Source organism: Sphaerodactylus townsendi, linkage group LG08 (assembly GCF_021028975.2).
Source record: "Sphaerodactylus townsendi isolate TG3544 linkage group LG08, MPM_Stown_v2.3, whole genome shotgun sequence".
Taxonomy (NCBI): domain Eukaryota; kingdom Metazoa; phylum Chordata; class Lepidosauria; order Squamata; family Sphaerodactylidae; genus Sphaerodactylus; species Sphaerodactylus townsendi.
In genome coordinates, this window is record NC_059432.1 from 111,365,589 (window position 1) to 111,377,821 (window position 12,233).

The 12,233-nt window shown below is 50.9% G+C and overlaps 1 protein-coding gene across 1 annotated transcript in view; it reads left to right on the top strand.

The window, feature by feature from the left end:
* PDE6D (phosphodiesterase 6D) overlaps nucleotides 1–2,082 on the top strand; it is a 47,928-nt gene extending 45,846 nt beyond the window's left edge. The window contains exon 5 of the mRNA XM_048505516.1: nucleotides 1,300–2,082. Within this exon, the coding sequence (XP_048361473.1) occupies nucleotides 1,300–1,381 (82 nt within the window). The 3' untranslated portion in view covers nucleotides 1,382–2,082. The remainder of the gene's footprint in view (nucleotides 1–1,299) is intronic.
* The last annotated feature ends 10,151 nt before the right edge of the window (nucleotides 2,083–12,233 follow it).

The following is a 12,233-nucleotide window of genomic DNA, read 5'->3' on the forward strand; positions in this document are numbered from 1 at the left end:
AGCCCCTTTGAGTCTCCTATAGGAGAGAAAGGGGGGATATAAATCCAAAACTCTTCCCTTCTTCTGAAAACCAAACGAAAGCTAGCACTAATGAGTACAATTTGGGAAACGTTCAGAGCATTATAGGGTAATGGAAGACACAATCAAAGCACTGGTCAGAAATGCTCTAGGTCTGGAATCCACGCCCTGCGAAGAAAGACTTCGGGAGCTGGGGATGTTTAGTTTGATGAAGAGAAGGTCAAGAGGTGACATGGTAGCCCTGTTGAGATATTTGAAGGGATGTCAAGTTGGTGAGGGAGCAAGCTTGTTTTCTGCCACTCCAGAGACTAGGACAGTGGTGACGAACCTATGGCACGGGTGCCAGAGGTGGCACTCAGAGCCCTCTCTATGGGCACACACAAACAGAGTGCCCCCCACACACATCTAGGCTGGCCTGGGCCTCTGGGCTCGATTATTAGCATTAAACCTAAGACCTAGTTTTGGGGAAGCAGTGTAGGTAACCCTGTTAAACACTGTTAAACCCCACTGATTTTCATACGAAGAACCACAGCGCAATCCTTTACCTGGGAGCAAGCTCAGTTGCTGGCAATGGGGTTTGCTTCTGAGTAAACCCTCCTAGGGTCGTGATTCACCCGTTGGAAGAGTTGCACGATTGCTTCAAAGCAAAGCCACCGACTACCACTAAGCTTACTCCTGAGTAATGCACGCCTTGGAACCAACCGTTTTTTCTAAACTAAAACCTCAGTAATCAGGTTAAATTGCCATGTTGGCACTTTGCGATAAATAAGTGGGTCTTGGGTTGCAATTTGGGCACTCGGTCTTGAAAAGGTTCGCCATCACTGGACTAGGACCAGGAGTAATGGGTTCAAGGTGCAGGAAAAGAGATTCCACATAAACATCAGGAAGAACTTCCTGACAATCAGGGCTGTCTGACAGTGGAATTCACTCCCTCGGAGTGTGGTGGAGTCTCCTTCTTTGGAGGTTTTTCAACAGAGGCTGGCTGGCCATCTGTCAGGAGTGCTTTGATTGTGCATCCCTGCATTGCAGGGGGTTGGACTGGATGGCCCTTCTGGTCTCTTCCAACTCTATGATTCTATGAGTTGATGCTGCATTGAGCAGGGAGTGGATGACCTCCACAGCCCCTTCCAACTCTATGATGTCATGCTGCTTATCCAGCCGGCCTGCTGTCAACTCTTCTCTTATTCCCCACTGGTTTTACCAGGCGGCCTGCTGTCAACTCTTCTCTTATTCCCCACTGGTTCTCCTCTGACGTCCTCCCTTTCTTTTCCTTCTCTGCAGCGGAAACGTTATCATAGAAACCAAGTTTTTTGACGACGACCTCCTCGTAAGCACTTCCAGAGTAAGACTGTTCTACGTTTGAGAGAAGGCCCCGGGGGGGCGGGCGGGGGGGCGGAGAGAGAAGAGGCCTGGTTTAGTTTCCCCCCTCCCCCTTCTGCTGGTCTCTGGCACGGAAGAACCCCCCACCCCATCCAACAGCATCCCGCGGAAGACGGTTCCTTTAGGCGGGGACCCCGGAGCCCTGGTTGGTGTGACGTTTGCGTGTCCTCGGTCGTCCTCCTCCTCCTGACCAGACGGAGCAGTCTGGGCCGTTTTGACGTGCCACGGTCTGCTCAGGATTTTCGGGGAGGTGTTAAGGACCGCACGTCTCAAACAAGGGGAAGAACATGGTTATGAAGGATCAAGACTGTAAACTGTTTAGTTTGTTGTTCTTTTTTAAAAAAAAAAACCTTTATAGATCTTGGAATCTTAGTAACCGGATTCCGCTCCTTATTTTTCTCTCTTGCTTTTTTTTGGGCAGGTGTTACGTTTCCTCGATTTTCCTACTTTTAAGTTAACTTCTCTTGTACTTAACCTGTAATCCCTCCTCCTGTCTCCTCCTCTTCTTCTTCTTTTTTGGGGGGTTAAAAAAAATCCATTTCGTCTCGTTCCTGATTTTTGCCTAACCGGTCCCCACGCCGACTCCTGCCCCCACCCGTTAAAACTTGTAAAATAGACTTGACGTTATTGCATAATGTAATTTAAAATTTCTGAATTAAAAAAAAAAAGCAAATGTTCCTACTACTCGGAATCCAAGCGAGTTTTTTATCTTGCGGTTTTTCCTCGACCGGGAGGACACATCCCTGGGATAATTTTCAGGTTGCACCTGTGTGGACATTATGTCCCCGCGTTGCTGTTTCTGAAGGTACAACGAATGGCAGGAAGAAGTGAGATTGGGTGCTGTGTGGTTTCTGGGCTGTATTCTAGCAGGGCTGTGTTCTAGCAGCATTCTCTCCTGATGTTTTGCCTGCATCTGCGGCTGGCATCTTCAGAGGATCATCTGGCTGGCATCTTCAGAGGATCCTCTGAAGATGCCAGCCACAGATGCAGGTGAAACATCAGGAGAGAATGCTGCTAGAACACGGCCATACAGCCCGGAAACCACACAGCACCCCAGTTTCATAGAGTAGCTCATAGAGTAGAGACCTCTGAAGATGCCAGCCACAGATGCAGGCGAAACGTCAGGAGAGAATGCTGCTAGAACACGGCCATACAGCCCGGAAACCACACAGCACCCCAGTTTCATAGAGTAGCTCATAGAGTAGAGACTCCCTGAAGATGCCAGCCACAGATGCAGGCGAAACGTCAGGAGAGAATGCTGCTAGAACACGGCCATACAGCCCAGAAACCACGCAGCACCCAAGTTTCATAGAGTAGCTCATAGAGTAGAGACCTCTGAAGATGCCAGCCACAGATGCAGGCGAAACGTCAGGAGAGAATGTTGCTAGAACACGGCCACACAGCCCAGAAACCACACAGCACCCAAGTGATTCCGGCCGTGAAAGCCTTCGACAATACATAGAAGTGAGATTGTTTTGCAAGATCAGTTTGCAAGATCTGAGCAAGGCTGTTAACGATGGGATGGTTTAGGAGGTCATTAATTCATAATTAATTGATTAGTTCTAATTGCTGTTTAATCGGGTCGCCTTAAGTTGGAAGTGACTCGAAGGCGCATATCGCACACGTGCACACACACAGAGCCCCTAGGGGTTTGTAGCTCAACTACGTGGCTTTGGGGTTAGGGTATTTGAAAGGCTGCCTTCTCTCACACCTTACGGCCCAGGAATTAGGTTTGCAAGGAGACTGCCCCACCAATCAAATAAGCTTGTCCTGTGGGTTCGTGAAAGAGGGCCTTTTTGGTGACAGCCCCCACCATCTATACATATAATTCAATAGTGTGTTCCAGACGACCACCATAAAAAGCAAGGGAGGCTGGTGAATGGGAGCCTGGCTATAAAAGAGAGGTTGCAGGTGAGCTAGCTTGTGGCAGCACCATTGTAGTTCAGTTTGCAGGTCACTGATTCTGCTTCTAGCCTCACCTTGGTTCCAGACTGTGCATCCATCAAACGGCTGAGCCTGCTAAGAACTGAGCCCTTCGGGGGTGGGTGCTATATAAATCTAATAATACAATACAACTGTATCCAGACCAGTGGTGCCAACCTATGGCACGGGTGCCAGAGGTGGCACTCAGAGCCCTCTCTGTGGGCATGCGCAAACAGAGTGCTCCCCCACACACATCTAGGCTGGCCTGGGCCGCTGGGTTCAATTATTAGCATTAAACCTAAGACCTAGTTTTGGGGAAGCAGTGTAGGTAACCCTATTAAGTGCTGATAAACCCCACTGATTTTCATAGGAAGAACTATCAGTGATTGTGGAGCCTAGGGTTGGAGCAAGGGAGTATGGCCGTGTTCTAGCAGCATTCTCTCCTGACGTTTCACCTGCATCTGTGGCTGGCATCTTCATGAAGGCGAAATGTCAGGAGAGAATGCTGCTAGAACACAGCCATACAGCCCGGAAACCACACAGCACCCCAGTGATTCTGGCCGTGAAAGCCTTCGACAATACATTAAAGCGTGATTCTTTATCTGGGAGAAAGCTTGGTTGCTGGCAATGGGCTTGCTTCTGAGTAAACCCTCCTAAGGTCATGATTCACCCGTTGGAAGCGTTTCACGGTTGCTTCAAAGCAAAGCCACCAACTACCGCCAAGCTTACTCCTGAGTAACGCACGCCTCGGAGCCAGCCATTTTTTCTAAACTAAAACCTCAGTATTCAGGTTAAATTGCCGTGTTTGCACTTCGCGGTAAATAAGTGGGTTTTGGGTTGCACTTTGGGCACTCGGTCTCAAAAAGGTTCACCACCGCTGATCTGTTGGTTCCTGTCTGTTGGTTGGACAGTCTGTAGACTGTCTGTGGGTTCCTGAGGGGTCTGCCTACGACAAGATGTCTGTAAAAGGAGGTTAGACAGATTCGTGGAGGAGAAGTCCATCTGTGCTAGACATGGTGAGTAAAGGGAACTTCCATATCCAGGTAATCAACCTCTGAGACACGGTGTGGGAAAGGACTCAGCCTCCATGTCATGTTGTTGGTCCTCTAGGACATAGGATTCAAACTCGCGGCCCTCCAGATGTTATGGACTACAGTTCCCATCATCCCCTGCTGGCATGATGCTGGCAGGGGATGATGGGAACTGTAGTCCATAACATCTGGAGGGCCGCGAGTTTGACACCTGTGCTCTAGGGCAACTGGTCAGTTGCTGGCTGTCAGGTCTCGAAACCTTTAGCCAATCAACTGACTCTGAAGTATCAATCAGCAGCATTTATTGATGAGGTATCGAAGAACCATACTTGGTGAAAACCAGTTCTGGCAAAGCTGGCGTTCCAGGTCCCCTTTATCCCCCGCTGAAAGCTCCCCTCCTGGTTTCCCAAGAATTCATGAAAAGCCGATAGAGCCCCAAGGTCGGCAATAGATAGCGAGGAGAGCCGATAGAGCCCCAAGGTCGGCAATAGATAGCGAATTCAGAGCCCCAAGGTCGGCAATAGATAGCGAATTCAGAGCCGATAGAGCCCCAAGGTCGGCAATAGATAGCGAGGAGAGCCGCTTGGCTTCTTGCCCATATGAGATAATGGATGTAATTCTTTTCTCACGGGACAGCGGTGTGAGGGGAAGCCAATTTCCGACAAAGCATGTGAAGCCATAAAGTGAAGATCAATGAAAGAATGCACAGATGGCAGTGGTTTACATACAGCAGGTTGGTTACATATCTCTCAGATCAGCATTGGTTACTTCAATCGGTTACATACCCTGTTTCCCCGAATATAAGACATCCCCTGAAAATAAGACATAGTAGAGGTTTTGCTGAAGTGCGAAATATAAGGCATCCCCCGAAAGTAAGACGTAGCGAAGTTTTTGTTTGGAAGCACGTCCGACGAACAGAACACAGAAAAATAAGACGTCCCCTGAAAATAAGACATAGCGCATCATTGGGAGCAAAAATTAATATAAGACACTGTCTTATTTTCGGGGAAACACGGTAGGAATCTGAGTGCATCTCAATCACCCAGCTGACATCCCCCTGACACTGGCCAAGATGGACCACTAGTTTGATGCAGCAAGGTTTCCGTGGAAACGCATCTCACTGCGACGTGCTTCTGAGGATGCCAGCCCCGGACGCGGGTGAAAAATTGGGAGCAAAAACGACCAGACCACGGCCACGCAGACTGGAAAACCTACCACAGCCAGCAGAGCTTTGCATGTACTTTAGAAGTGATCTTTTGCACCTGGGAATTGGCCAGGGGACTCATCTTTTGGTGCCACGCAGAGGCGGACAGCCAGTGGCGGGATCCAAAAATGTTAGCCACAGGTTCCCATGGTGGTGGGATTCAAACAGTGGCGTAGCGCCAATGGGGCTGGGCGGGGCACGACGGGGGCGTGGCCGGGCATTCCGGGGGCGGGGCATTAATAATTTCTCTGCTACTGTAAAAAACCTCTTACTGTAAAAAAAAAAAGTTCCTAATTTCCAGCTGGTATCTTTCTGTCCATCATTTAAACTCATTCTAGCAAGTCCTATCGTCTGCTGCCAACAGAAACAACTACTTCTCCTCTAATTGACTGCCTGTCAAATACTTCATACTTTCAAATACTTAATTTTGTTTGTACAAATCAAAAGAAGGAGACTTTCCTTAAACAAGGAACTTGACCATATTTCTAAAACATGTTTTTAAAACAGCCCCACAGGGAGAATGATCCCGTTTTCTACTTCGCTAACCAGCCACATAGGAAACAGCAGGACTTTATGGTTTTTGGACCTAAAGGGATTTCTAACGGAAAAGCGGACCCAGTGAGTAACCCCCTCTCGGCACACACAAGTAATTAGTAACCCACTCTCGGGAACTGGTGAGAACCTGCTGGATCCCACCTCTCCGTACAGCCTATAGCCGTGGTGGCAAACCTTTGGGACTCCAGATGTTATGGACTACAATTCCCATCAGCCCCTGCCAGCATGGCCAATTGGCCATGCTGGCAGGGGCTGATGGGAATTGTAGTCCATAACATCTGGAGTGCCAAAGGTTCACCATCACTGGCCTATAGGAACATGGGGTCACCCATGTCCCCTGGCACACGCCTTTTGGTCACGTGAGCCCCGCCCCCCCAGCCTCTGTGCAGGCCGGCTTTCGTGGCCCCGTCCCCCTGGCCTCTGTGCAAGCTGGCTTTTGAAAGCGGGCCTGCACTGAGGCTGGGGGGCGGGGCTCAAAGGGTGGGGCCACACCCCTGAGCACGGGGCTGTGGGGTGCCCGGAGAAGGAGTTGTCTCCGGGTGCCATTTCCCCTCAATTCACCTCTGGTGCCACGAGTGAACTTTTTTGTGACATTGTGCTGTGACTTAATTTTTGGGGGGGCGGGGGGTGAGCGGGATTGGACCAACGCCTCCACTGGAACATGCCATCGGACAGAGCTGTGCGTGTGAAAACCTGGCACGGGCTCATTTTCAGTCTTTGTCGAGAGGCCTGCGTGTTTCTTTGGCTTCTAGGCTGAGCATCCTCTTCGCCGGTCTCTTTCCTGAAAAATTAAACGGGTTACAGCAACATTTGCACCCTTGATTTGGCCCGGTGCGTGTGTAGCAAAGGGTCCGCAGTGAGAACATAAGAACGAGCCTGCTGGATCAGACCAGAGTCCAGGTAGTCCAGCACTCTGCTACTCGCAGTGGCCCACCAGGTGCCTTTGGGAGCTCACGTGCAGGAGGTGACAGCAATGGCCTTCAGCGGCTGTTACTCCGGAGCACCTTTTCTGCTAAGGCATCTGCAATCTGAGATCAAGGAGGATCAAGGTTGGTAGCCATAGATCGACTTCTCCTCCATCAATCTGTCCAAGCCCCTTTCAAAGCTATCCAGGTTAGCGGCCATCACCACCTCCTGGGGCAGCATATTCCAAACACCAATCACACGTTGCGTGAAGAAGTGTTTCCTTTTATTAGTCCTAATTCTTCCCCCCAGCATTTTCAATGAATGTGTTCATTTTCAATGAATACTCGTGGCTACCTGAGGAATTCTCGCACAGAATGGTGGGTGCGACTCCAAAATGGCCGCTGTAGGACGTGGAGCCGTTTCCAGCGTGAGCGAATTCAACCGGCTTCCTCAGGGGAAGGAGCCGATCCCATACAGAGAAGAAACAAGGAAGCGCCAGTCAGTCTGACTGGTTTTCCTCTGTTTTTCCGTTCGAGAGACAGATGCCGTTTGAATCTGATGTTTAGTGGGACAGCAGAACTCCTGGGAGGCTGGCTGTGATTCATACAGAGACACAGCAGACAGCTTCTAGATCACAGGTGTCAAACTCGCGGGCTCAGGGGATGATGGGAACTATAGTCCATGACATCTGGAGGGCCGCGAGTTTGACACCTGTGTTCTAGATGGATGGGGGCTTCGGGCACAGCAAGAACCTGAGGGTACGCGGAGCAGTTCTCTTCCAGTTGTCGGCTCTCAAACCAAGCACAATCGTGTGCCAATCACGAAGACGACGGGCCAGTTCACGCACTTCCTGTCTAGGCCACGCTGTTCTCCCAAGCCCCCTTTGAGATTCGGGGGGGAGCGGGATGCGTCGCCCCCACGGTTCCCTTTACTTTGGTGCTTAGGATTGTGAGCCAACTGAGATGACAGCCAGCGTGGCGTAGTGGTTAAGAGCAGGTGCACTCTAATCTGGAGAACTGGTTTGGATTCCCTGCTCTGTCACTTTATCAAAAGCCACCTCCAATCCATCAAATGGACGGACTGGGGTGAACAGCAGACCCAAAAGGCATTGCTTTGCCAGCATGGTGTAATGGTTAGGAGCGGCAGACTCTGAGAATCTGGAGAAGCAGGTTTGATTCCCCCGCTTTGCCACTTGAGCTGAAGAGAGGCAGCGTGGTATAGTGGTTAAGAGCAGGTGCACTCTAATCTGGAGAACCGGGTTTGATCCCCTGCTCTGCCACTTGAGCTGCGGAGGCTTATCTGGTGAACCAGATCAGCTTGTGCACTCCAACACGTGCCAGCTGGGTGACCTTGGGCTGGTCACAGTTCTCTCAGAACTCTCTCAGCCCCACCCACCTCACAGGGTGTTTGTTGTGGGGGTGGGAGGGAGGGAAAGGAGAGTGTCAGCCCCTTTGAGTCTCCTTACAGGACAGAAAGGGGAGGGCGGAGAGATATAAAGCCAACTCTTCTACTCTTCTTCTTCTCCGTGGAGACCCCTCAACCCTCCTGCGCTCAGTTCCTATAGAAACTGCCTCCCAATCGGCTGGCATCCGCAGAGAGCCGCATTCTTTCCCAGCAGTTGCTATGGTGCTGCCGTCTAAAGAAACCCCCGGAGACCCAGCCTCGAGCAGCTGCTTCTGGGCCCGGGTCAACGGGTGAGCTGCCAAAATAACAGATGGGGGTGGGGATGAGACCAACGGGACAACGGTCCCCCTTGTGTCCTCTTCTTGAACTTTACGGGGTAGCTCCCCGTCCCCTGTTGGGAGCAATCCGGGACTGTGCGCGCAGCTGGCGTCTCCTCCAGCGCGTTGGAAGCGCGGCTTGGGAAGCGGCGCTTTCTTTCCGCAAATTGGAACATGGGCCCAGATGTGCGATTGCACTGCTGTTGGGACTCCCGATTCAATCAAGCCCGCAGGCTGTATCCCTGATCTGGAGGGAGCCTGCTCTCACACGGCGTAGTTAATGACGACTCTATGCCGCAGTGGGCCATTATTTTTCTCCACTTAGCTTGACGAGCACAGATTCCTGGAAGCTTTTTCCCCCCCGGAGGAGATAAGACCGTTCGGTTGCGTCTGTTTCCTACCCTCTTTGCAGCCTGCTAGCTTGGTGGACTCCCAAGCAGATGGACTCTAAGATGGAGAATCGGGTTTGGTTCCCCACTCCTGCACATGAAGCCTGCTGGACTGGTCGCGACTCTTCAGAACTCTCCCAGCCCCATCGACCTCATAAGGGGAGAGGAAGGGAAAGGTGTTTGTGAGCCGCTTTGAGTCTCCTTACAGGAGAGAAAAGGGGGGTATAAATCCAAACTACTCCTCCTCCTACGCAGTGGCATAGGAGGTTAAGAGCTCGTGTATCTAATCTGGAGGAACTGGGTTTGATTCCCAGCTCTGCCGCCTGAGCTGTGGAGGCTTATCTGGGGAATTCAGATTAGCCTGGGCACTCCCACACACGCCAGCTGGGTGACCTTGGGCTAGTCACAGCTTCTCGGAGCTCTCTCAGCCCCACCTACCTCACAAGGTGTTTGTTGTGAGGGGGAAAGGGCAAAGAGATTGTCAGCCCCTTTGAGTCTCCTACAGGAGAGAAAGGGGGGATATAAATCCAAACTCTTCTTCTTCCTCCTCCTCTTCTACTCCCCACCCCCAGCATAATCACTGTGATGGTTATATACCCACCCCTACCAGAAGGTGGCACTGTTGAACTTATGGGGGTCTGATCTTCGAAATCTACCAATATTTGAACACGTAGCGTATCGACGGCAATTATACATGAACTTATTTTTTAGATATTTGGAAGCCGTTTATGGAAAGGTATGTGTGGCTCTGCCACAACCGTTGTTATATTTTTGTCTTTTTTTCATTGTATTTTTACTAATAGAAATAAACAAAACAGAAAAAAGGTTATCAGAATTAAATCATCGTTACAATAAAATCTAGAGGCTAAGAAGCAAAACAAAAGAAGACAACTTGGAAGTTCTTTTGGTGAGTGTTCCTGGGGAAAGGGTGCTGATTTTTCTTGGGTCCTTACCACCTCTTGCTCCTCAGTAGAAAGCAAAAAGGCTTTGCTAACACTTCAAGCTGAATGGTAGAATTTCCAGGTCGTCCCTAGCAACTGGCGGGAGACTTACTTTCTTGGAGGTGGCCCTCACCAGCACCATATTGACATCACTTCCTGTGCCCCTGGAAGTGAGATCAGGAAATCATGGGGGACACTCTAGTATTTGGCAACAACTCTGTGGTTTAATAATAGAATTTTGCCCAAATGCCAGAGCATCCCTAATGACACACTGATGTCCCTTCTGGCCACATGGGATGTGGGATGCTGTTGAAGCCAGTGTTCCAGTGGTGGCGAACCTATGGCACAGGTGCCAGAGGTGGCACTCAGAGCCCTTTCTGTGGGCACATGTGCACAGTGTTCATCATGTGGGGGGGGGAGAAAATCTTACCCCCTCCCACACCTCTAGGCTGGCCTGGGCACGATCCTTTACCTGGGAGTAAGCTCGGTTGCTGGCAATGGGGCTTGCTTCTCAGTAAACCCTCCTAGGGTCGTGATTCACCCATTCGAAGCGTTGCACGGTTGCTTCACCAAGCTTACTCCTGAGGAACACGCACCTCGGAGCCAACCGTTTTTCCTAAGCTAAAACCTCAGTATTCAGGTTAAATTGCCGTGTCGGCACTTTGCGATAAATAAGTGGGTTTTGGGTTGCAGTTTGGGCACTCGGTCTCGAAAAGGTTCACCATCACTGCAGTGGTCGGATTCAGCAGGCTCGCACCACTTCGGCAGAACCGGTTGTTAAAATGCTGCTTGTAAACAACCAGTGGTTAAATTATTTGGATCCCACCACTGATCGAAGCCCCCTGGTTTCCTTCCATTCCCCCCACCCTACTCAGCTGAATGGTGGAAGGGAAGTGCAGATGTTTTTATTGTTATTGTTCCCAAAACCTCACAGCAAAGCGAGTTTCAGAAAGATGTGGGAAAAGCTGGGGAGCCAAAAGCACGAAGATGCTGTGGAGAAGCAGGGCGGGAGGACGGAACCCTTTCCCGTTAGCCCAGAACCCAGGCAGGCATTGCAGAAGCATCCAAAATGCTGTGCTTGGAAGGGTTTTTGTTGAATTCTGCCGTCCCTTGGTAGTTTTACAACACCTTTACCTTTAAGGAAGAGTTTGGATTTACATCCCACCTTTCCAGAGGTGGGATCCAGCAGGTTGTCACAGGTTCTCGAGAGTGGGTTACTAATTATTTGTGTGTGCCGAGAGGGGGTGACTAATGGGTGATTTTGCCACGTGATTTTTGCCTTAGTTACGCCCCTCCTCTCAGCAGTAGCGCGCAGAACTTGAAGCAGTCTAGCAGGTGGAGGTGCACTATGCGTGCATGGCGGCAAGCCCGCGCCTGCTTCAAGCTGCTCGCCCAAAGACTGATGCCATGCTGCCAAGCGCCCCTGCCACAGCCCTCTCGCCCAGGAATGTCCCCGCTACACAATCTCGGAATGGCCCGACTTCACGCCCCTGGAATGTTCTCGGCTTCCAGCCCCATTGGCGCTACGCCACAGTTTGAATCCCACCACCATGGGAACCTGTTACTAACATTTTTGGATCCCACCACTGCACTTTTCTCTCCTGTAAGCCTTTCCCGTCCTCTCCCCACAACAGACCCCTTGTGAGGCAGGTGGGGCTGAGAGAGTTCAGAGAGAACTGTGACTGGCCCAAGGTCGCCCAGCAGGAATGCAGGAGTGCAGAAACACATCCCGTTCACCAGATAAGCCTCCACAGCTCAAGTGGCAGAGTGGGGAATCAAACCCGGTTCCCCAGATTAGAATCCACCAGCTCTTAACCACCACACCACGCTGGCTTTCACACTTTGCAACGGTTTGCAGCTCTAGGTTGGGGAATACATGGAGATTTTGGAGGTGGGGTTTGGGAAGGGCGGGGCATAATGGGGTATAAGAAGAAGAAGAAGAGTTTGGATTTATATCCCCCCTTTCTCTCCTGCAGTAGACTCAAAGGGGCTCCTTGCCCTTCCCCCCTCACAATAAACACCCTGTGAGGTGGGTGGGGCTGAGAGAGCTCCGAGAAGCTGTGACTAGCCCAAGGTCACCCAGCTGGCGTGTGTGGGAGTGCCCAGGCTAATCTGAATTCCCCAGATAAGCCTCCACAGCTCAAGCGGCAGAGCGGGGAATCAAA